General features: G+C 58.0%; 2 protein-coding genes across 6 annotated transcripts; one reads left to right on the top strand and one right to left on the bottom strand.

Moving 5' to 3' along the window:
- Positions 1-857: 857 nt before the first annotated feature.
- LOC309617746 (lutropin subunit beta) lies at positions 858-10,106 on the top strand. Of its 5 annotated transcripts, XR_014238115.1 has the most exons (8): positions 858-1,089; positions 2,052-2,175; positions 2,832-3,086; positions 5,895-6,095; positions 6,196-6,357; positions 7,071-7,198; positions 7,687-9,152; positions 9,323-9,444. XR_014238115.1 is itself a non-coding variant. In XM_082370351.1 (7 exons), the coding sequence occupies exons 3-7, from the start codon at positions 2,844-2,846 to the stop codon at positions 9,992-9,994; spliced, it is 1,017 nt and encodes a 338-aa protein (XP_082226477.1). In that variant the 5' UTR covers positions 858-1,089; positions 2,052-2,175; positions 2,832-2,843; the 3' UTR covers positions 9,995-10,106. The 5 variants fall into 5 exon arrangements, 4 of the variants coding, with proteins under 4 accessions (XP_082226477.1, XP_082226475.1, XP_082226476.1 ...); XM_082370351.1 differs by lacking the exons at positions 7,071-7,198; positions 7,687-9,152 and adding an exon at positions 9,752-10,106 and having other exon boundaries at positions 9,323-9,490; XM_082370349.1 differs by having other exon boundaries at positions 7,687-9,452.
- A 78-nt stretch (positions 10,107-10,184) lies between these two features.
- On the bottom strand, positions 10,185-24,296 carry RUVBL2 (RuvB like AAA ATPase 2). Its single transcript, XM_082370330.1, has 15 exons — positions 23,966-24,296; positions 20,941-20,995; positions 19,318-19,373; positions 18,863-19,004; positions 16,889-17,018; positions 16,673-16,739; positions 15,394-15,500; positions 15,215-15,308; positions 14,696-14,819; positions 14,265-14,359; positions 14,050-14,168; positions 11,411-11,530; positions 10,890-11,019; positions 10,409-10,523; positions 10,185-10,295 (listed from the first exon to the last, which is right to left on the bottom strand). Exons 1-15 carry the CDS (start codon positions 23,975-23,977, stop codon positions 10,270-10,272), a joined length of 1,392 nt encoding a protein of 463 aa, XP_082226456.1. The 5' UTR covers positions 23,978-24,296; the 3' UTR covers positions 10,185-10,269.
- Between the last annotated feature and the right edge of the window lie 26 nt (positions 24,297-24,322).

Genomic DNA, 24,322 nt, shown 5'->3' with positions numbered 1-24,322 from the left:
GGAAGGGTGAAGCGTTAAGTCTGTCCCGGGACTCCAACTCCTGTCCGATCTCCGTCTGTCTTAAGGTCTCTCTTTCTCTGGGTCTCTGTCCCCCTTGTGGGGTTCTATCCCCTTTTCTCAGCATGTCTGTCCCCTCTCTCTGCATCCGTGTCTTCTCTCTCTCTCTCTGGGTTTCTGTCTCCCTCTTTCTCTGGAAGTCTGTCCCCTTTTCCTCTCCATTTTTGTGCCTTTCCCCCACCTCCCTTCATCTGTCACTATTCACTTTCTTTCTCTAAGCAGGTCATTCTGTTGCCAAATCATATCTTTGTCTATCTCCGGGTCCTAGAATACCTTGAGTTGCTCTTATCTGAACTCAAGACAAGACCCTCTCCCCAGTCCCCACCCAGGAAATTCCAGCAGAGAGGACTTATGTGGGAGAGACCCCCTCAGGCAGCGTCTCCCCGGGGCCTCGGGCCTTATCACTCCCCGAGCCCAGCTGGTTAATGTCTGGCCTGGAGCTCCCGGGAGAGTTGGGGATGAGAGCGGAGGGTGGGAATCTGTCCGGGGATTGACACTTCACTGGCAAAAGAACGCAAAGGAATCTCAGGCCCAGACTCCTGGGTCTGAGGGAGGAGGGGGCTGGAGCTGAGGAAGAAAAGGGCTGGGGGTCCAGACTCCTGAGTCTGAAGGAGGCGGGAGCTGCGCGGGCCCAGACTCCGGAGTCTGCGGGAGGAGGGGTCTGGGGGACCTGGACTCCTGGATCCGGGGGAGGAGGGGGCTGGGGACCCGGACTCCGGGGTCTGAGGGAGGGAGTGGGGTGCTGGCGCCTGGCCTCCTGGGACTGAGGCGGGCGGAGGGCTGAGCGAGGCGGGCGGAGGGCTGAGCTAGCCAGGCCAGGCTTCCGAGGTCTCGGCACGCGTGTGGAAGGCGGGATCCCCCGGCCCCTCCTCCGCCGTCGGGCGCCGCCCCGCCCCCGCCCCCGACCCGGGCCCTCGGGAGCCTGTGCCACGAGGAGCCGGCGGGCGAGCGGGCGTCCCTGCAGCCAACGAGCAGGAGGAGGAGCCGCCGCCGCGCCAGGGGCAGCCGGGGGAGCCGAGGAGTGCGCCCCAGGTGAGAGCCTCCGCGCCTCCTCCCCCGGGATTCCGGCGTCCGGGTCGCCCTGCCCCCGGGTGGGGGGGGCGGGGGCGGGGCCGGCGGGGGCGGGGCTTGGCGGAGGAAACTGAGGCAGGAGGGCAGTGTCCCAGAGGGAGTCCGGACCCCCTGGCTAAACCTTCTGGGGGAGGGGGGGCCGGGGAGTCCGTATATCTGAGTACCTGGGAAGGAGCTTGAACTCCAGAACTCCAGGGTCTGAAGGAGGAGGGCACTGGGGGTCCGGACTCCTGGGTTTGAAGGAAGAGGGATTTGGGGGCCTGGACTCCCGCATCTGAGGGAAGGAGCTGGGGACCTGAGTTCCTGAAAGAGGAGGCAGCTGGGGCCGGGGCTTTTGGGTCTGAGTGAGGAGGGGGCGAGAGCCTGTTCTCCTAAGGGAGGGGGCAGCTAGGGCCCAGGACTCCAGATCTGAGGCAGGAGGCAGCTGGGAACCTACACTCCGGGTTCTGGTTGGGTCAGCATGTGCCCCTCTTCACAATTCCCCCTTCCCATTTCCCCATCTCCCAGCCAGGGCAGGCGGCCACGCCAGGTATGTGCAGTAGAAGTCTTGGACGGGCCCTGGCCTGTCCTGTGAGGAGAGAACATTCCAGGAAGCAGCCTCGGGGACCCGGAGCTTCTTAAGTGTGGGCCCTCAGGGACCCGGGTGTCCAGGCCAGCCCCGCCCCTGCCCTGTCTGAGAGATGAATGGGCTGAGGAGGATGTAATCTTTTCCAGCCTCCATCCTCAGCGTCTCCCCTCCCCTCTCCTCCCCCCATCTGCTTTCCATCCAGGAGCCATCACCTGGGCAGGGCAGGGGCCTCTAGCAGGGGGATGCAGCCTTGGCTCTTGGTCCCCTACACTTTGAGAGGAACACTGAGAAGGGGAGTGTTCAGGCCCCCTCCTCCACCTGCCTCTATAACCTACCTGTTCCCTTCCTCCGCTAGGTGGTTGCCTCCTCCCTCTACTGAGATGTCAGGAAGGAGGGGGCCACCTGCGTCCCCCACAGGGGCCCCCCGGAGCCTGGGGGCCCCCAACCCCGGAGCTCGGAGGCGGAGGAGGTGCTGACAGGTCTGGTAACCACCCACTTCTTCTCAGTCCTCTCCAGGCCATCCTTTCCCAGAATCCACAGGCTTCCAGAATGTTCTAGAGAAACTGCAATATCCACACCCCTGCCAGTGTCTCCCAGCCCTGGGCCAGTTTCATGGACAGGGAAACTGAAGCCCCACTTGAGAGGAAGTGTCTTGCCTTCACAGTGGCAGTTTTAAGCTGAACTTGGGTCTCCCTAGGATTCCAGAACATGACCTTTCTCAGAATTTTGGAAACTCAAACCTCCTCCAGGCTGCAGGGCTTAGGGTTCCTTGGGGTTGTAGAGACAGGATGGCAGAGTGGAGTTGCTGGGACAGGATTCAAGTTCCACTTCCGGCATTTGCTGGCTGTGTGACCTGGTGCAAGTCACTAACCTCTCTGAGCCTGTATTTCCCCATTTGCCTGTATTTCCCCATTTGTTGGCTATTAATAGTAATAATAGTAGACTAATTATGATTAATCTAGAAGTTGGGCATTATCGAAGTCCTAGAATATAGGGTCCCCCGAAGTTCTAGAACAAGTGCCAGAACCGCCTCCCTGTGGTTCTGGCACACAGGTCCCCCTGGAGTTCCCATCGGCCCCCACCACTAAGTTATTATCCTTCTCTCTAATTCCATCTTCCCTCTCTCTATCCTCAGGTGCTCAGCGAGATGCTCCCCCACCCCTCAGGCTCCCTCCCCATCCTCCTACTTTTCCTCCTACCCAGTGTCCCAATGGAGCCCCACGCTTCACCCTCACCCCTGCCCCCATTTCCAGTCCCCGAGTGGGACCTCTTGTCCCCCCGAGTAGCCCTGTCCAGGGGTACCCCCGCTGGGCCCCCTCTGCTCTTCCTGCTGGAGGCTGGAGCCTTTGGGGAGCCAGCTGGCAGCCCGGCCAACCGCAGTCGGCGGGGGGTGAGTGAGACAGCACCAGCGAGTCGCCGCGGAGAGCTGGCTGTGTGTGACGCAGTCAGCGGCTGGGTGACAGACCGCCGGACTGCTGTGGACCTGCGTGGGCGCGAGGTGGAGGTGCTGGGCGAGGTGCCTGCGGCTGGCGGCAGTCCCCTTCGCCAGTACTTCTTTGAAACCCGCTGCAAGGCTGACAGCGCTGGGGAAGGTGGCCCCAGTGGGGGTGGAGGAGGCTGCCGGGGTGTGGACCGGAGGCACTGGGTGTCTGAGTGTAAGGCCAAGCAGTCCTACGTGCGGGCATTGACTACCGATGCCCAGGGCCGTGTGGGCTGGCGATGGATTCGAATTGACACTGCCTGTGTCTGCACGCTCCTCAGCCGGACTGGCCGGGCCTGAGGCCCATGCCCGGGAACTGGGCAGGTAGAGGAAGAAGAGAGCTGGATGCTGAAAGACCTCAGGGGTGGCCTGGCTGCTCTAGGCCTCAGTTTGGGAACTCGTCAAATGGTCACAAAAATCACAGCTCTCTGATTTTGAGAGCTCAATCTGGGCAAGAAAGACAGATGGTGAAACCAAATGGGGTTTTGAAGGATGAATAGGAGTTCTCTTGGATGAACTTGAGGGTAATAATGATGATGATGATGATAGCCAATATTTTCTGAGTGCCTACTGTTTATGAGCTCTAATACACAACTTGTCAGATCAGCTCTGGTGGATTTGACCATTGGAGGCCCTCAGCTTCTAAGCTGCTGACCATGCGATCTCAGAGGACATCACCTTGCCCACCCTGGAGAGAGTGACAAGGAGGGGATATGTCAAGAAGTGTGTATGGGAGCATAAAAACTGGAACATGTAGGCAACTAGTTGGGAGCTGGGGTTCGAATGAGAAATCTTACTTAGTCAGATAGGGCAAGTGTTGACTTAGATATTCTGTTTTGAGGTAGTGAGCTACCTATCACAGCAGGAGCACAAGCAAGGTTGAATGACAGGATGTCAGGATGCTTAAGAGTTTGGCCTTGGTGGGGAGTTGGAATCAGGTTTCTACCCCTCTTCCCTGTCCCAACCTTTACCCTATACTAGTGAAGAAATAGACCTTACCATTGTCCATTGAGTAGAGCATGAGGTTTTGACCAACTGGCCTGCCCCCTGGCTGGGATCAGGGGAGATTTGGACCCTGATCAGCCTAGAGTGAGCCAGGAAAATCCAACAGGAGAAGTGGCCCCAGAAGCCTGAATGAGGTGGTCAGTGGGACCCTGGGCCAGGCTGCAGAAGGCAGCCTCAGTTTTCCCTGTCTGAAGAATGGGTTGGTGGGATGAGATAATGGGGACTGAGGAGGCAGAGGCTTCGACCAAAAGGGCTTTAAAGTGAGGAAGTGACAAGAGAAGTCAGGGGTAGACCCCACACCCTCAGGACACCCCTTCATATATTACCATTCCATAGCCGCATGCAGACACAGACCACACTTTTGCCCTTGTTTCTACATCTCTGTGTTCCGGGTCTGTGGTTCCCGCTCTCTTCTCTGCCGCCTCCTTTGCTGTCTCTCTGTCTAAATTCCTGTCCCATCATCTCTGGGTCATTAGCTCTCTTTCTGTCCCTGTTTCTCACTCACTGTCTCACCCATTCCTGTGTGTGTTTCTTTCTCATTCAGCAAAGCTCTTTCCACACCCACCTCTTTATTGCCAAGTATTTCCCCGTGGGTCCCTCCCTCTTCACCCACCCCCATACCCAGGTGGAAGTTTTCAACCAAATCAAAGGCAGGCAGGACAGAAGAAGCCGAAGCTGATGCTGAGTCCTTCAGCACACACGGGGAGGGAGGGAGAGCCCTGGGGAAGTCTGGAAATCGTTACCCAGTCCCTCACCCCTGCCCTCTGCTGCCGAGGTGGGCTGTCCTGGCAGAGGGAGGAGGTGGCCAAGAGGACCGGGACCCTATAGGAAAGGGGGATGTTTCTCATGGATGCCCTGATGCGCTGGGTAGCTCTGCCCTCCTCTCCCTCTGTTCCTCTATTTTTGGGTCTCTGACCACCCCCCGCCCCAGGTCTCTGTCCCCCTCTCTCTGCTGCCCCCTCTCTGGGTCTCTGGATCTCAAACTCTCTGAACTCTGGACTTCCATTGCTCTCCCCCTCTCTTTCTGCCCTCCTCTCCCTCTGGGTCTCCGTCCCCACCCCCGCATTTCTCTGAGTTTTTGTGCCCCTCTTGGGGTCTCTGTACTCCTCTCTCAAAATCCTCCTCCCTCCTGCCTGGGTGTCTTTCTCACTCCATCCATCTGCACGCCTGCAGGCCCTCCATTGGCTGGGTTTAGGGTGGGCGGGTTCTGTCACCCGGGGCAACAGCAACAACAAGCCGGCTCCTGCTAGGCTACGGGGCGGGGGTGGGACCATGGCGGGTCGGACCCTAGCTCGGCGCTCCGGTCCCCCACGGTCCCCCATCTCTGGGACAGAGGTGCCTGGATCCCAGCCCAGCTGGCATCTCACCAGCAGTGGCGTCGCCCACCACTGTATCCCGCCCGTGCCCTTTCCCCCGCCCACTGTGCAGGTGAGAGGACCCTAGGCTCTTAGCCAAGAGGAGACTGGGGGCCCAGACTGAAGGAGGGGCCTGGGGATCCAGACACCTGCTGAGAGAAAAGGGGGTTCCGGGCTTAGAGTCCTGTCTGGCAGAAGGAGGAGGGTTCCAGGGACTGGGTCTGAGAGAGGAGGGGTCAGGGAACCCGGATGCCTGGAACTGGCGGGAGGAAAGGGCTGGGGACTGACTGGGAAAGATCAGGGCTTGCGGACGAGACTCCTGAGTCTTTTTAGCTGACGTCCTGCACCTTCTCCTCAGTCCACGGTCGCGGAGCCCCTGCCCCCGGCCGCAAAGCAGGATTTGCGTATTTGGGCTTTCGACGAGGTCACAAGCAGATGGGAGACAACCTCGGGCTCGGCCCACGTGCCCAAGACCCACGGCGGGCCCTACGCGCAGCCCAAGGCCCCAGAACCTGCGGATCGCTCGCGGACTGTGGGGATCAAGGATGTAGCGGAAAAAGTAAGGTTCTGGGATGCCCAGGTCCGCGGGAGACAAGGCTGGGGACCGCACTGGAGTCCCGTGCGCCCTCATGTTGGGTCCCCGCGTCGTCTTCTTGCAGCTCAGACACCGCGGCTGGCGCCTCCCTCTGATCACAAAGCACCAGTGCAGTGAGACGAGGGCTCAGTACACCGGCTGGCCCAGCCTGGACCGGGGCGCCACCTCCTTCATCGGGCCCCAGCCCCTGGAGCTTGCGGACCACAACCGAGGGGGCCCTTCCCAGGTAGCAGAGAAGACCGCAGTGGCAGGATCTGGCAGAGCTTTGAGACCCTGGGGCGGGGTCTGAGGGAATTTTGAGTCTGGGGTCTAAAGAGTGGGACAGAATCTGGAGGTTACATTGAGTGGGGAAGGGGCTTAGGCCTTTTGAGGCGGAGCCAGGAGGAGGAGGGGACTGGAAGCCCGAAATCCCAGCTCTGAGGCTGGGGGCACAGCTAGTAAATCCTGGGGCGGGCCTAGGAGGTGGTTCTGAGGCTGCGGGCGGAGCTAGGTAGCCTAATGTACGTGTGGGCGGAGCTTGAATATTCCGAGGCCGGTCTGGGGCGGAAGGCGGGGCTGGCTTCCCCTGTTAGGGAGGTGTAAGGAGTAATAGTCGCCCGAGGCACAGCTGAATTCCAGGGGCGGGACCGAGAAGGTTTGAATCTAGGGGAGGAGCAAGGAAGGTTTTTTAGTGACTGGGTGCTTGGCTTTGTGTCCGATGACGGGCAGAAAGTATTTGGACTTTGCAGGTGAGGCTAGTAAGGGTTCTGATTTGGGGAGCGAAGGTGAAGTGCACTGGCGTGCAACTGGCCAGGAAGGATTCTGATTCTGGGGGCGGGTGTCGGCCTGTTTCAGAGGCGCTGTTGAGGCCAAAGGAAGAGGAACTCCGTCTGGGGCACAGGGCATGAAAAGGGGTATGAAACCTTTCTTGCTCATCCCTCCTCCCGCGATCCTCCTCAGGCTCTAATCCCCTGGACGAAGAACCCCGAGTTGGCCGGCCGGCCTTTCACTGTTTCTGACCAGGGCATCCTGGACCGCCATCAGCTCTATCTGACCACTTCGGCCCGGGACTTCCAGGCCTATTCGAAGTGAGCCTGGGTCCTCCCTTGGCACCGCCCCCCCTGCACAGCCCCCGCATAGGCTGGTGGGACGCCGAGCCCCCCGGTGTTGGCTCCCCGTCTCTGACTCAGTAGTCTCGGCCTTCAGCTCCTGCACGTGCAATAATCAGAAGTTCAGACCCAGCCCCTACCTTTTTTAGCGCCCTGGTATATACTTAGTGTCAACTCTCAGGAACAAGAAGCCTGAAAACGGCCCAAGAAGGAGTTCTGGATCTGGGGACGTGGCCCTGAGGGTCTAGGGCGGGCCTCCTTTGGTATTTGAGTCCCCCAGATAACTCTTATCCGAGGATGCGAAAGTCCCAGATTCCAGGCCCTTAAATACCTCGAGGACCCCGGAATGCAGGCTAGGACTCCCCAGTCCCATGCTTCCTAAAGGGTCCCTGACTCCTACAAATGTGTCCTCGAGGATCTATCTAGCCGTGCCCTCCCCATCGTGCCTCCACCCCAACCCCCGACAGGAAGGAGTTGTCAGGCTACCCTCGCAAGGACTCGGTGACCTCCTGGAGCTTCGGGGAGACGCCCCAGGCCTGGGGCCACGGCCCGAAGCAGCCGCCCGGTCCGTGCTCCTCTCGGCCACTCCGGCCGCCGAAAATCCGCGTGCCCCGCGCCCGTCCGGTGATGCCAGTCGTGCCGCACCGCGGGGCGCTGTCTCTGGCTCAAGAATCCTACGGCCCCCCGCTGCACCCACTCCGCCGGCTCGACCGTTTCTGCCCGCTGGAGCTGCCCTGGGGCGGCCCCCACTGGAAACCCGAGTCAGGCATCTACAGCGTGCCACAAGCCTACAGCACCGAGAACTCCAACTACGGCAGCTTAAAGCCGGCGCTGGTCTGAGCCAGACGGGCCAGCCCCGCCCTGGACACGCCCCCCAAGCGGGGGCAGTGCCGAGACTGGAAGACTGGGACTAGGGGTACACTGGGTGGGGCTAAGACGGGAACCCCGCCCCCCACCTGGGGGCGGGGCAGAGCGTGGACCGTGGGCGGGGCGAATCTAACACTTCCATTCAATCGCGGGGGCGGGACTGAGCCTGGAAAATGTACCTTGAGGCTGTGGGCTAGAGGGTGGGACACACCCTCTGCGGCGGAAAGGGCAGAGCTTATCTCAGTCGACAACAGAGTTAAATAGCCTAAACCACGCTCTTTGCTGGGTTCGGTTCCGGCATCCTGGTTTCTGGGGGCCTGAGTGTGGGGCAGGTGGGATTCCCGCTGAATCCCTGGTGGAGGGGCGGAGCGTCTGGGTGGACACCCCCACCTCTGGTGACAGAATCCAACATCGAAGCCACATCCCTCCTAAGAAGTCGGATTCAGTCTACGGCAGGTGGAGCAGGGTTGAGGCTTCAGCCTATCACCACTGGAGGGTTGTCAGACGGGCGGGCGGCGCTCCAGCCTCTGGCGGGCTCCCCTCAGGGTGGGTAGAGGGGGGCCCACAAGGCAAGGGGCACAACTGCGGCCTCCTATACCCTATTTCTTGTGCTCCCACCACGGCCTCCCTAGCACCTGGGGACTGAGTCTGTGAAGTCCGCTTCACCTTGGGTGTCTTCTGCTTCTTGGCGCGGAAGCCACTCAGGGAGTGGGGGGAGGGGGGCGCCACTGGGCCATTCCTGCATCTCCCCGACCTTGTCTGCCTCTCGCCCCCGGGGAGATTAGTGTCCTGGTTACCCCACCATGCTGCCGCCCCCAGTGGCCTTGCCGCCCCCACAGCCCGCAGCTATAAGACCAGGTAAACGCAGCAGGGGAGACACCAAGGATGGAGATGCTCCAGGTAAGACCGCAGGGCCCCTGGGCCCCATGCGACTACATCCAGGCCACGGCTGGAAGGAAGAGGGAGAGTCCTGTGACCTGGCAAAGGAGGCCTCTTTCTAGAAGGGTGTGGAGAGCCAGCAAGCTTCCTGGCAGGAGGAGGGAAGCAGCTGGTGCAGGGCCTGAGGGTGGGTATCTGAAGTGCTGGGGTATCTGGGGTCCCTGGGTATGGGGATGGGAGATTCTTGAATGGAAGACGTCAGGGTCCCCGAACGTGTGTATGCAGGGCTGGGGGGTGGGTGCTAAGGACTCGGGGCGGAGGGCTCAGGCTGGCCCTGAGGCACTGGCCTTGTCCTAGGGGCTGCTGCTGTTGCTGCTGCTGAGCGTGGCCGGGGTGTGGGCACCCAGGGGGCCACTGCGGCCGCTGTGCCGGCCCATCAACGCCACCCTGGCCGCTGAGAACGAGGCCTGCCCTGTCTGCATCACCTTCACCACCAGTATCTGTGCCGGCTACTGCCCCAGCATGGTGAGTTGCCCAGGGTGGGTGGGTGCTGCCACCTCAGCTCCAGGTGGATTACTCAGGGCCAGGCCCGCAGAAGACAGAAAGTGGCCCCGGGGGTGGAAGGGTGGCCCGCCACCCGGGGCAGGGGCTGGGCATGTGGGAGAGCACAGACGGTCCTCTGGACACCCGAGTCTGGGATCTGTAGGGTGCAGTGGGGGAGCTCGGGGGAGGGCTTGGCCCCAAGTAGACACCCAAGCCCCCCCCACCCAACCCCGCCACCTCCAGGTTCGGGTGCTGCCGGCTGCCCTGCCGCCTGTGCCCCAGCCAGTGTGCACCTACCGCGAGCTGCGCTTTGCCTCCATCCGGCTCCCCGGCTGCCCACCTGGTGTGGACCCAATGGTCTCCTTTCCCGTGGCCCTCAGCTGTCACTGCGGGCCCTGCCGCCTCAGCAGCTCTGACTGTGGGGGTCCCAGAGCCCAGCCCTTGGCCTGTGACCGCTCCCCTCGCCCAGGCCTCCTCTTCCTCTAAAGATCCCCACCTCAACCTCTCATGCCCACCTCAACCTCCCATGCCCACCCCAACTCCTGGAGCCAGCAGACGCTCCTCCCTATCCCTCCTAATAAAGACTTCTCAAACTGCACTCTGGGGGTGTCTTTCTGGGGTCTCAGGGTGTGTGTGCCTGTGTACGCGCACACACACACACAACACACACAACAGGTCCAGTTTCAGAACCATTTTATACAAAGTCACAGTGTCAGAACTCTGGTAGAAAATGGGGAAGCGGGGGTGAAGGTGATATCAGCTCAGGAGGTGTCCATGGTTTCACCTTCTGTCGGGAGAAGGAAGGCCACGTGGTCAGTGTGGCCCCGAGGGCAGGGCCTGAGCTCTCCAGGCCGGGCTCCCTCCTCCCTCTCTGGGGCAGGCGGGGAGGGGGACACTCACTGAGCTCGTTGAAGAGGAAGGCGTCCTGGTACTCCTTCATGTACTGCGTGGAGCGCGACTCATCCAGGAAGAGCGAGTAGACCCGCTTGATGTCATCCACCTGCACTTCGGTGCCCTGACAGGGGACGTGAGACCTCAGTGGGCCCCTCCCAGGAGGCGGGTCAGGGTGAGGACTCTGGGGCCAGGTCGCCTGGATTCAAATCCTGCCGTGGCCACCTCGTGGCTGTGGGCCCCACCTCCCCACCCCTCAGTTTCTTCACCTGTAAAATGGACTTAATGGCATCAACTTGCCGCCAATAGATATTTACTCAGCACCTCCCATGTGTCAGGCTGGGAACCACAGCAATTAACCCGAGAGACCAAAGTCCCCTGCCTTTGAAAATTTGGGTTCTGGGACTAAATGCAACTGCCCACGGAAAGCCCTGGGAGTAGCATGTCCTCCACTCGCTCATCTGACCCCTGGGCAGACGCAGCCGCTGACCTTGCGTTTCCGGCACACCAGGCTGGCGGCCGTGATGAGCTGGATGGCGTAGCGCAGCGAGGTCTCCAGCCCAATGCGGGTCAGCACCGTGTAGGCGTCCTCACTCATCTCCACGTCTTCCTCCTCACACCTGCGGGCAGGGGGCGTAGGGGGCATTCAGCCAGGGCCGTGGCGCTGCTGGACCTCCCGGGGTACACGTGGAGTCCACGTCCTCAGAAGCACAGAAGAGCCACCGAGGCACAGGCTGGGCCCAAACCTTGGGCCTCCTGAGCCTCCGCCTTCCAGGGCTCTTTCCCCAAGGTCAGTCACCGGCACAGCCCCTCCCTTCTCCAAAGAGCCCCCCCCCCACCCCGATCACAGGCCACTGCTTGGACGCCCAGCCCAGTCCTGCTTCTGGCAGCCCAGTGACCTCCCCCTCAGACCTCAGTGTCGCCACGTGTCACACAGGGTGGACACCAGCCCTGCCTCCCAGGCCTGCAGCCTGGACCTGTCCCGGAAGGCCGGGGGGCCCCCACCCGCACCGGATGCGGAGGATCTGCTTTGTGTCTTTCTCGCTGTAGGGAGAGGTCGAGACGATAAGCAGGCGGTCCAGCAGGTCAATGGGGATGCCGTGGGGGCTCTGGTAGCTGGTGCCCCGGATCCTGGGGAGGAGGGGGAAGGGAGGCTGTCAGGGTGATGCTCTTAGAACCTGGCTCTCCACTCCCTCTACTCAGAACACCCCACCCCTACCAACCCCCTCGGCCGGCCGCAGCCCGCTCGCTGGCTCACTGGACCAAATACCCAGCAGCCTTCAGCTCTGGGCTGGTGTCACTGCCCGAAGGCGCAGCCACGCCCTGACTGCATCAATCCCCCTGGAGCTGAGCTGGTTTTCGCTAGATATCTGTGTCCGGGATTACCGGATCAAGGTCCCACTCCTCTGCTTGACACAGAGCTCCGCAAGGGAAGCAACTGTGCCGGTCCCGTCCCCGCCTGCACCTGGCCCAGCACAAGGCCTGGCACGTGGTGCTAGGAAACAGCAGATTCCCATTATTCATGGTAGCTGCATTCTACAAAGTGGAGGCGAACATTCAACTAGCAAATACAGGGTTAGGCTCTTGTGAGCCTCTGGTCACAATTTTTGGCAACCAACCAATAGGTAGCCTGGTTTCAGGTTAAAGACACCTTATTCAATATACATTATTGACTTATTCATGCTGAACTCATAGCCAGTAGCACTTGAACTCGTGCCTGAAGGAAGCTCATCTAACACATGTGTTTTCTCCGTACGGCACATCCCTGCCTTCTTGTGCTTAGCGACGCTGGACAGCTGGGGGCCATTTTAAACAGCAAAGTTACCAGGAACAAAAAGCATACAATGTGACAAATGTGGCACTAAATAGATCAGGAAAAGGACACTTATTTACAGCCTGTGAACTGAAACTAGGAGGCACAGCACTGCCTGCTTCGACCCTTGTCTGGACTGTCTGCCGTGGGCGATTCAATTTTTTCCTGCTCTGCACACGTTTGCGAATGACCGCCAAAGTGTGATGGATACCAATTTGGGGGCTACAAATCAACTGTAGCGAGTAAGCAGATCCACAAATACGGAATCTGCAGAGGAGTGGCTGCGTTTGCTGCCCCTCACAGGAGACACCCCTGTTCCCACAGCCTGACCTGCAGCTGCTACAAACATGCTCTCAGCTGCTCTCATCCAACCCTGTCATCTGGATACCAAATTCTGGCCCTGCCGCCTTCTACGTGTGACCTTGGGCAAGTTACCAGGCCTTGCTGTCCCCAGCTTTAAAATGGGGCCGAGGGAATGCCCTGGTGGTCTGGGTGGTTAGGACTCCGCGCTTCCACTGCAGGGGGCACGGGTTTGATCCTTGCTTGGGGAACTAAGATCCTGCAAGCTGTGATGCATGGCCAAAAAAATAAAAAAATAATAAAGCAGGGCTGAGACAATATTACCTCCCGAGCTTCTTCTGAGGGGGCCAAGCAGTTCATCCTGGAAAAGGGCCAAGCACAGAGCCAAGGACGACCTGCCTGCGGCCCCCGGTAGCCACGCTCCTGTCTTCCCTGCACTGCAGCTGGCACACGGCTGCTGCCCTGGAGGTGCTGGTCGCTGGGCTACCGCGCGGCCAGGTGCTGCCACACACCTGAGCAGCCCTGGGTAATGGGTCCAGGTGGCCGTGCTGGGTGCAGCCTTTGGGCCCCAGCCTCTCGCGAGCTCTCTGCCCTCCACTTCCTTCTACCTTCCTGTGGACTCTTGAAACGTAGATGAGGTGGGGAAGAGCCAGCAGGGAGGACATGGCACAGCACCCCCTAGGGCAGAGGTTCCCAAGCTTTACGGCATCTGGTACCCTTCATGTCTCAGGATCTTTTCCATGGTACCCTTAGGTCAAGAGAAATACTAAGCTTCGTTCCCTTTATTTCTATTAAGCAGTTAGGTGTAAGCAACTTAATTGTAGTATTTTCTGCAGCGTCCGAAACATGTCACTGTGCATCCCTTAAAACCTTAAAACATCCCACAGGGGCTTCCCTGGTGGCGCAGTGGTTAAGAATCCGCCTGCCAATGCAGGGAACTCGGGTTCGAGCCCTGGTCCGGGAAGATCCCACATGCTGCGGAGCAACTAAGCCCGTGCGCCACAACTACTGAGCCTGCGCTCTAGAGCCTGTGCTCCACAACTACTGAGCCCGCACGCCTACAGCCCGTGCTCTGCAACAAGAGAAGCCACCATAATGAAAAGCCTGCGCACTGCAACGAAGAGTTGCTCCCACTCGCCGCAACTAGAGAAAGCCTGCGCACAGGAACGAAGACCCAGTGCAGCCAAAAAAAAAACCCAAACACATCCCACAGCACTCCTGTGTTCTCTGCAGTACCCTGGGGTGCCTTGGCACACAGTTTGGGAACTGGAGCCTTAAGGGAACAAGAAAACAGAAAGAACATGGCACCTGGACTTCCCTGTGGAGCAGAGTTGCCCACCAGCCCTGACCAGCCACCTACTTTTGTTTGAGGGGAAAGTACACTGTCTTGTCTGGGCCACAAAGCTCGGGGATAGCCAAGCCCACCCCTCCCTAACGAGGTGCTCACCAAACGTGCCCTGATTATCCAGTGGCCGTTCCCACCACCCAGAGGTCCCCGTTCTCCCCAGGGGCCTCTGAGGGGCCGGCAGTGGCTCACCGGGTGATGCCGCGGTTGGTGGCCATGATGAGGACAGGCGCCATGTCACTCTCCAGGGCCCGGTTGAGGAAGGAGAAGCTCTCAATGTCCAGCATGTGGACCTCGTCGATAAACAGCACCTGGGGGTCAGGGGGGCGGATGTCAAACCCACCTCCTGCGCCCACTCTTCTCCCCCACCGCAACGTCCCCTGCCCTGGCCCTGTCCTGGTACTCACGCCGGGGATGATCTCCGCCTTGCCCTCCTCCCGCCACTCGGCCACCTTGGCATTGATCTGCTCTCGGACTTCTGACTTGATCTCCCCTGTGTCACCTGCGGGAGGCGGGGTGTCAGAGACAAGACAGGGATCCAGGGCTGGAGGGTGGACCAAGATGCAGAAGGATGGGACGCCGGGGACAGAGGGGAGAGAGACCAAGCCTGGAGTGGCAGCACGACGGGAGGGCCAGGGAGTCGGAGGTGTCCCAGAGAGGCAACACAGGGGGAGAGAAGAACCACACTCACAGACGGAGAAGAACAGGAGTCGGCGAACAGGGATGGAGGAAGAGGGGAAAAGCCATGGTCACGGGGGGGGCCGTACTGGTGGATGGGAGAGGGAGAGGGGAGCTGCTAGGCCCCCTGGGGCGGGGGGCGACGACGGCTGGGCCTCACCTGAGAAGAGGGCCAGGAAGCCCTGGGTGCGGGAGTTGATGACGTCAATCTCGTGCAGGGACACCGTGTGCACCACCTCCTTGCGCTTCTGGAGCTCCCCGTCTGGGCACTGCACGAACTTGGTCTATGGGGCCGGGGTGGGGTTCAGTGTGGACAAGGGCAGAAAAGAGCATGAAGTGGGGGGGCCCAAGGGGCCGTCTGGGGGAGACTGGGGCTCCCTGGAATGGAACTAAGAATCCAGATGGGGGTTACCCAGAAACCCCAGGCCCAAGAGGTAGTCAAGACCAGGGCAGTCAACAGCACTGAAGGATATGGGGGTTCTTGGAGGACCCCGGAAACCATGAGCCAAGTGCCAAGCTGAGGGGTCCCAGCTGTCCTAGAGGGTACAGGGAAGAACCAGGAGTACCAGGGACATGGGGTTGGGGTGACAGGAGGATCCAGACCCTGTGGGCCCTGGGGTGATGGAGGAGAGAGAAACATCCTGGTGCCTGATGGAGGGGACCTGGAGCCCTGACCCACCTGGGAGCCCATGGCGTCATAGTCTCGAGCGCGTGTGAACGAGCGTCCCAGCTTGGAGATCTTGCCCGTGGCCTTGTCGATGGTGATCACATCCCTGCAGGGGATGGAGGGCGGGGGTGAGGAAAGGAAGGGCCAGAGCTCCCCTACCCTGACCACCTGGTGCGGCCCCCACTGCTCACCCAGCCTGGACCTTGTCCTTGGTCAGGGACTCGATCATCTTAGTGCCCAGGTCGTATATGGTTTCCATCTCTGTGGTCTTGAGGGTCAGCTTGCCCACCTTGGAGCCCTGAGGGGTGACATGCCAGGCAAGGGGCTCAGAGACGGGCCCGATGTCTCCCTAACACAGCTTCAGAACAAGCATGACATGGGGCAGCTTTGGGGGCTTGACGAAGATATCCACTGTCACAACTGCGGTGACAGCTTCCTGGGTGCATGTGTGTCAAAGCCTAACATCCTGTAAACCTTCAAGGGCGTGGCTTATTGGTTGTCAACTGCACATTAATAAAGCTATTATTAAAAATCCAGTAAAGAAACAAACAAAAACCTAAAAGACAAAATCTATAAAAACAACAGGGACCTGAGGTCTCACAGAATGGCCAAAGGGGTCCCACTGTAACACTCCTTTTTTATACCCAAATGAAAGGCAGTTTTTGTCGATCACAAACCCAGAAGAACTCAGCTAAACACAACTAAGAAAACAAAAAATGCCACGCCCCTCCCCACGAGATAAGCTAAGAAAACAAAATGCCACGCCCCTCCTCACAAGATGAACAGTCGCCAAGTCCGGGCTTTTCCCAGCACATTGGAGTCTCTCCTGTGTCCTAGAATTGTTTCCACAGTGAGGTGCTCCCTTTGTAGGGACAGGCAGCAGCATAAAAGAACTGGGATTGGGGAGGGAGTTAAAGGGAGTTTTGCTTGTTCATTTTTTTTTTTTTTAATTTATTTATTTATGGCTGTGTTGGGTCTTCATTTCTGTGCGAGGGCTCTCTCCAGTTGTGGCAAGCGGGGGCCACTCTTCATCGCGGTGCGCGGGCCTCTCACTATCGCGGCCTCTCCTGTTGTGGAGCACAGGCTCCAGACACGCAGGCTCAGTAGTTGTGGCTCACGGGCCCAGTTGCTCCGCGGCATGTGGGATCTTCCCAGACCAGGGCTCGAACCCATGGTCCCCTGCATTGGCAGGCAGATTCTCAACCACTGCGCCACCAGGGAAGCCCTGCTTGTTCATTTTTAAAGGGAGGATGTATCCACAGATTTCTTCTGTAATCAAAATCTAATTTAAAGAACTATCTGGGGAATAGCTTTCCCTATATTTAAAGACTCTCCTACCATGTTTTTAAAATTCAAAATTTAATTGCAATAGATGAGACTAATTTAGGAGGCTGTTTACAGGTGTTAAAAGTGCAGGTGGACCCCCACCCTCCAGCCCTGGGCGTAGCCTAGACTCAGGAGCAGACTCACCGTCCCTGTTGCTGGCCGATCAATCTGGATCTCCACCACCTCCCCTTCGATGATCTCGGTCTCCTCCCTGGGCAGAGAACAGATCTAAGGAGAGAGCCCGAGGCCTGGGCCCTCAGGAATTGCCAACTCCTGTGAGCCCTTGGGTGCAGGATAAGCTGGCCAGGGCCGGGGGGGATGTCCCAAGGCCGCTGGGAGCTGGCACCACCCCCTGCTTACTTGATGCGCACACCGATGGAGCGCCGGAAGGCCTGTGTCAGCGCCTCCGTTTTGCTCATCTCCAGGGAGAAGATCTCACTGCCGGCGATGGCTGTGAACGGGGTGTCAGGGCCCAGGGCCTGTGCCATGCCTGGGAAGGAGGGGAGGCAGCCTGGGTAGGTGGGGGCGGACCTGGCACCAGGTCCCCAACACCCGCTCTGTGGCAAACCAGCTCTTCTCCCTCCTCAGGCAGGAGAGCAGGAGAGGGGCAGGGTGCTGAGCGGCAGACAGGGCGACGCAGAGAAGGCAGGGGACGGAGGGCCGCGTGGGCAGGCCCTGGATCAGAACCCTGCGCTGCCCAGAGGGCGAACCTTACGACTCTATAACTTGCCAAGCCTGCCTCCCAACCTCTAAGAGCTGTTTAGCCTCAGGGCTTGGGGGTGATGAGCAGGGGTAGAGGCAAGGGGCTGATATTGAAGGTAAGAGAGTCAGACTGCGTAGGTTCGAATCCCGGCTTCGGTGCTTAGCACCGGGTGACCTTGAGAAGTCTGCTCCCCAAGCCGGTTTGCCCCTCTGTGTAATGGGACCGATAACATGACAAGCACTGGCACGGGATGGCACCCTGCACAGGAGCGATTACGAGGGCAGGCAGGCATACACTGGTGCTCAACCATGACTCCGCCACATGGTCTGGAACCAGCACAGGGACGGGTCTCCTCTATGGTCTGGGGCCTGGAGCTGGCTGGTAGACAGCAGGGCCATTCCTGCCATCACTCCAAGCGCTGAGCCCCTCTGCCAGCTCCCCTTCCTGAGGGCTCTGCCCAGCTCTGAGCCAAGTCTCCCGGACAGGAAGTCACCAAACCCTCCTGACCAGTGTGAGCTGGGAACTCTCCTTGGTCCCCTTTACAGATGTGTGTCACACTCTGTGCCTGGGTGTCCTGCTCCCTACTGTCTGTCCAGGAGACTCCCAGACATCCTACAAGTCTTAGTTTAGGCACTGACTCACCTGGGAAGTCTCTCCTGGCAACCACCACCCCGTTTTCTCTCCCCACCACCCCTCATCGGAGGTAGAAGCCTCCTCTGTTCATCACCCTGGACGGGACCGTGTCCACGAACACTTCCTCCAGGCCGGAAGCTTCTTAAAGTCAGGACTTTGGTCTTAATCATCTTAGTGTCCGCAGTGTCTGGTCCAGGGCCTGGCACACCAGGGTACCCGAATGAGTGCTACTTTATCTTAACTGCAGACCTAGCTGTTACCTTGATTCTCACTGCCTGGCCCCACAGTCAAGGCACAAAGGTGGGAATGAGTGGGAAGAGAGGAGAGTCCAGGAAAGCTTCAATGAGGAAAAGATGCCTGGGTAGGGTTTTGAAGGATGAATAGGAGCTCAACAAGGATGAGGGACAGTTGTGAGTAAAAAGATCTTAAATCACTAATGCATTGCAAAAGAGACTGCTGGCTGTCTATGCAATGCCCATCTTTCCCATCTTCCTTCGTTCCAGACCCCCCATTTTCTTAGGGTAGCAGTGATCCCAATTAAAATATTAAAATAAGTTTTAGTGTCTCATTCTTGTGCAGCAGAGTGTAGCCATTAAGCTCTAGTCAATAAAATATAAGCAAGAGTGTGTGGGAGTCCCAAGACAGCTGCTTAAAGGGAGCTACCTCTAGGAGGTACACCCTCATTGCAATTACTCTATCTCCTTCTTCCCATATGGAGTATGGGTGGGATGGCTGGAGCGTAGGCCATCTTCTTGCAACATGAGGTGACCCTGACATGGAAGCAAGTGACGTGGAGGCAGGAAGGTAGGAGCCTTCACTGTTCAACAAGGCTGAATTGGCCTACATTCAGGTTCTTCTATGGGAGAGAATAAACCCATAGTGTTTAAGCCACTGCCATTTTGGGCTGTCTGTTAAACATGGCTGAACCTGACCCTGACTTACACGGGAGGGATCATCTGGCAAGGCCAGAAGAGATCCTGCCCTGAGAGGTGTCTTACCCATGGCGATGGCCGTCTTCCCAGTACCCGGCTGGCCGGCGATGAGGACTGCCCGGCCGGCGATCTTCCCTTCCCGGATCATCTCCAGCACCACGCCAGCTGCCCTCCGGGCCGCCAGCTGGCCCACCATGCCCTGGGAAGCCTGGGGGTGGGAGGTGACAGAGCACACAAGGTGACTTCCTACTGGGCTACTACTGCATTTCTACCACCTCCAGGCTGATGAGATCAAACAGGACATTGTTGGCTGGGACTTCAGAAAAAAAGCCAAAAAAGCCTTTTCCACCCCCATTTTTTAAAGAACGATAAAACTGCACATGCCACTGAATTTTATAAATACAGCGCAGACAAAGGTCTGGAAGATCATAACGCAGTCCCCGTACTCCCCACAGCCCTGGGTCCCCTCTGCCCGAGGCCCCCATGGAGCAGCCTTCCCACCCCGGCCCCCTGGGCTCTACCTGCCGTGGCTCCAAGGCATCGTCTAGCCCCAGCCCCCGGATATGGGAGTGAGCGCCTGTGTGCGGGGAAAGAACCAGAAGACACGGTTATCAGCCAGCTCGTGTCGATGTGTGGCCTGAGGGGCTTCCCCGCTGAGCCCTGGTTTCCTCCTCGGTCACAGGGGCACCTCGATTCCCCACCTCACTGGGAGGATGGCCGGACATGGTAAATGCTCAGTAAATAAGAGTGGCTCTTAGGCTACATGGTGGTCTGAGTGACCTCCCAGGTTCTAATCTCATTCCATGTAACTCTGAGAACAAGAGTCTCAGCTATTATCACCCTGGATCATGGCCAGGGCTCAATAATTGCCCCCAGGCCCTCATTGACATGGAGGCGGGGAGGAGTTCAGAGAGGTTAGGTCCCTTGCCCAAGACCACACGGCCAGTGAGAGGTGAAGACGCAGGATTCCAATGCTTTACACTAGACCAGGGCTGGGCAAACTACAGCCTGTGGGTGGGCACTTGTTTTTGTAAATAAAGTTTTATTGGCACACAGCCATGTCCATTCGCTTACATACCATCTGGGGGTGCTCTCGCACTGCTGCAGCAGAATTGATTACTTTCAACAGAGAAGATTTACTATCTGGCACTTTAAGGAAAGATGTGTCAACCCCTGTGCTGGACTGTAGGCACGCCGAGGGCAGGGATTCGGTGCAGCTAGAGTCTCCTGGGTCCTCAGCTCCCAGCAGGGCTGGCCCTTGATAGCTAAGTGCTTTACCTTATTGTATCTTATGTCAACCGAGGAGGTGAACTACTCTCCCACCGTTTTGCAGGTAAGGAAACTGAGGCACAGAGAGCAACTAGCCCCTCACTACGTGGCTCAGAAGTGGCACCCAGCAGCGTGCTTCCAGAACCCAGGTTCATAGGCAGGAGCCCTTTACTGCCTCTTCTGGAAGCTCTGAATGAATGAATGTGGACAAATAAGTGTAGTCTCCTCCTTGCAAGTAAGGCTCTTTGCAAAGGCTGCACCCTGTTGTTGCCACTACACCCCAACTTCCTGGTCCCGGGTGAGCTGGGACCAGGGGCTTGACTGCTCTGAGTCTTGGTCACCTCAGCTAAAAATGAGATGACAGTCACAAGAGGCGCCTTGTGGGGCTACTGTAAGGATTCAAGGGATGCAAACTCATATTCAATGGTTATCTGTGGAGCGTCTGGTCTGCCAGGGCCTGTGCTGGGCACACCGCTAGGACGGAGACAGACCAGGTCCCCGCCCTCACAGAGATGATGCGAGTGCTGGGGGTTTGGGACAGTCAGTGCAGGGCCAACTCCAGTCAGCACTCAGCAAATATCCACTTTCACGATTTCCAAGCAGGATGCTGGGGCATCCGGGAGCCCCGCCTGGGAAGCCAAGCCAGCAGCAGTAGCGCCTGGGGTTGAGGCCTGGCATGGTCCACCCCACCCCGGCCCCCAGCCATCTGACCTGCTCTGGAACTCAGGATCCTCCCTCCTTAGATAGGGGGGACGGGGGATGGTGGGATGGTGTGCAGGCCGACTCCCTCTCGGGGGTCCTGGGTAAGTTGGCTCTGTCAGGGGTACAGGGGGCAGGCAGGGGCTAGGTCCTATGCCTGATCCACGCTCACTCACCGATACGCTCAATCCTCGTCACGTCGCGGATCTCTGGGACCTTGGTTGTGGCTGTCTGGGGTTGGAGGAAGACGCATCAGTAAGAGCCTTTGCGGTCCCAGCTTTCAACAAGCCCTCCTCTGTCCCTCCTGCCCGCCTCCCACAAGACAGTCCTTTCCACTCTTCCCCACAGGGGGGCTGGCGTCCCAAACACCAGATCCTCCTCAGTTGTCACCCACTAGGGCTGGTGGGTTGACCCCGTTACGCTGTCAGTCCCAGGAAGCCAAGGACTGTGTCTGTCTCATTCACAGCCCCATCCCCAGGGCTAGGCCCATGTTTGATGCCCAGGAATTATTTGCTGAAGGAAGAAGTCCTCCCCGTCCCCCAGAGCTGCGAGGACAGATGCAGAGTGGGCATTAACTTGGATGTGTTCTGGGCCCCGCTGATCTCCCAGCCCCCCCTTGCGCCTCGCTGCCCCAGCTCTCTGTCACTAGGCCTTTGCATGTGCAGGTCCCTGGTCTGGCCTGCTCTCCCCACCCCACTCACTGAATCAGATCAAGCGTCACTCATTAAGGGAGGCCCTCTTAATGCAGCAGCCCCTGCCCGGCTAATTTTAGGGTCTCTGGATGTCCAGACAGAAGGAATGGCCTCTTTTGGGAGTCTGATCTCACACTCACAAGGTAGACTGTTGGATCAATGTTCTTGGCTCCAATGGATGTGAGTCCCATGAAGGGCACAGCCCACATCTCACTGGTCTCCCTTGGGGCTCAATGTTTGGAGTTTGAATGAATGACGCCCTGAAGTGCTGAGCTCACTCAACAAGCAGGTACTGAGGTCTCCTGTGTCCCCAGCTTTCCAAAGAGCAAAGTCAGACATTATCCCTTCTCACGTGGGGGAGAGAGATGAGTAAACACCGCCTGGGACAATTCAAGAACCGAATGGAGATCCACTCAGATATTCATGGCAGTGTTATGTATAACCAAGAGGTGGAAAAAACCCAAAACATCCATCAACGGATAGATAAACAAAATATGGGGTAGCCATAAAACGAAATATTATTCAGCCATAAAAAGGGATGAAGGGACTTCCCCGGTGGCGCAGTGGTTAAGAATCCACCTGCCAATGCAGGAGACACGGGTTCGAGCCCTGGTCTGGGAAGATCCCACATGTCGCGGAGCAACTAAGCCTGTGCGCCACAACTACTGAGCCTGCGCTCTAGAGCCCACGAGCCACAACTACCGAGCCCGCATGCCACAACTACTGAAGCCCGTGCGCCTAGAGTCCGTGCTCTGCAACAAGAGAAGCCACCGCAACGAGAAGCCCGCGCACCACAAGGAAGAGTAGCCCCCGCTCACCGCAACTAAAGAAAGCCCACGCACAGCAATGAAGACCCAACGCAGCATACAATTCTTAAAAAAAAAAAAAAAGACCCAACGCAGCCAAAAATAAATAAATAAATTTACATAAATAAGTAAATAATATTTTTTTAAAAAAGGGATGAAGTTCTGATCCACGCTACAACATGGATGAACCTTGAAAACATTATGCTGAGTGAAAGAAGCCAGACACAAAAGGTCACATGTCGAATGATTCCGTTTATATGAAATGTCCAGAATAGATAAATCTAGAGACACAAAGTAGATTAGAGGTTGCCTGGGGTGAATAAAGAAAGGGAGGCCTAAGAAGGCAGCACGCTGACCCAGCTCCTTGACCACCTGCCCCCAACCCTCCTCCTCCTCACAGGTCTCCTAACCAGAATGAGAGGAGATGCAGGCATCCAACCCAAGGAAAACCCTCCTCTCTCTGGAACCAAGAGTTCAGACTTCCTGACCACCACGTAGTCACAAGCCTCCTCCCTTGCAGTTTGTGACCTCTCCCACTTACTCTTCCTCACAGGAGGTTGCTCACTGCCCCCAAACCGCTATCAGAAGATTGAGAACATACTCTCACCCATCCCTATACAGCCTATCAGACTCTACTCGAGACAAAAGATAGACATTGGTCCAGGAATCCCAACCCTCAGCAATCCCAACATACAGACCTGCCTCCTACAAAACCTTTCCTTTCACCATAAGCCTCTCCTAACCCCCGCTGCCTGCTGATCCCATGGAAACAAAACTCAGCTCCTACCATCCCCTCATACTCCCAATACTTCATCCACACCCATGCAAACTGGGTCTCAGGAGTGTGGCCACTGCCCTTTCCTCTTCCGCTTCCCCATCCACCCCCTTTGCCATGACAACAGAAACAGACTCACATGTCGCCCCTCAGGCACCAGTTAACTCTCATCCCGACCCTAGCCCCATCTTGACTGAGGTCACCATGGGAACCGAGGCATCTGGAAGCCACGTCCAACCCCCAAGCCAAGGCTACATCCCTTCTTCATTCAGATGTTTCTCAGAAAAGTACTTGGTGCCTGGCCCAGTGCAAGTGATAACTTATTGAGCATCCACGCTGGGCATGCCCTGATGAAATGCTGGGAATATGAAAATGGTTAAAACAACCCCATGACAAGTTCCTAAGCCTCTGTGCTCCCGGCCCTTTCCGCTCTCTACTGACACCCTCTGAGTTCTCAACACTCTCTCTTTTGGCTCAAGACTCAATAAGCAACTCCACGACCTGAAGCGCAGAGGGCAGGTCCCCGCCTGTGTTTCTTCCTTGTACTCAGGTACTATTCACACCATCAACAACCCAAGACTGCTGGATGGCTTGGAGCCCAAGACACTACAACCCTCATCAGACTTTAAGGCAAAGGACTGGAGAATTGGCCACTAGTTGCGCCCAGAGGATTGGAAGTTGGAGTTCCTATAAGATGATGGAGTCAGATTTGACCACTGAGACCGTAAATATTCACTTGAACCCAGGATGCCGGTATCCTAGTCCCTTCTTTTTTCCTCCCTCAGATCCAGAAGCCCAGGCCCCCAGCTCCCTCCTTCCTCAGATCCAGGAGTCCAGGCCCCCAGCCTCCTCTGCGCTAAGATCCAAGAGTCCCCGTCCAGCCCCCTCCTCCTTGAGACTCCTCAGCCCTCAACACGCCGACACTCACCACGGTTGCCATGATGCTCACCAACCGCCAATATCCTAGCGGAAACGGAAACGCGCTAGGAACGAGGCTTTCTGGCCCCTCTAGACTGCCAGGTCCTCCAAAAATCTCGGTGGTTCTCCTGGTGGGCGCGGCGTCACTTTTCAGGCCCCGCCCATCCAGGCTGCTCTGGAAGATGAGTTCCCAGAACTGCTGAGTCGATTCCCCACGCCTCGTGGCTCCTCCTCCTTTTACCCAGGCCTCCTTACTAAGGCCGATTGCAAAATTCTTAACACTTCTTCGGGCAACCACACGTCCCCCACGCTTCCTTTCCTCCTTATCCACCGTCTTCCCTCCCCCGCCAATTTTGGGGCCCCTTGC

Source organism: Balaenoptera borealis, assembly GCF_965194805.1.
Source record: "Balaenoptera borealis genome assembly, chromosome: 19".
Taxonomy (NCBI): Eukaryota; Metazoa; Chordata; class Mammalia; order Artiodactyla; family Balaenopteridae; genus Balaenoptera; species Balaenoptera borealis.
This window is presented reverse-complemented; position numbering and strand designations above follow the sequence as displayed.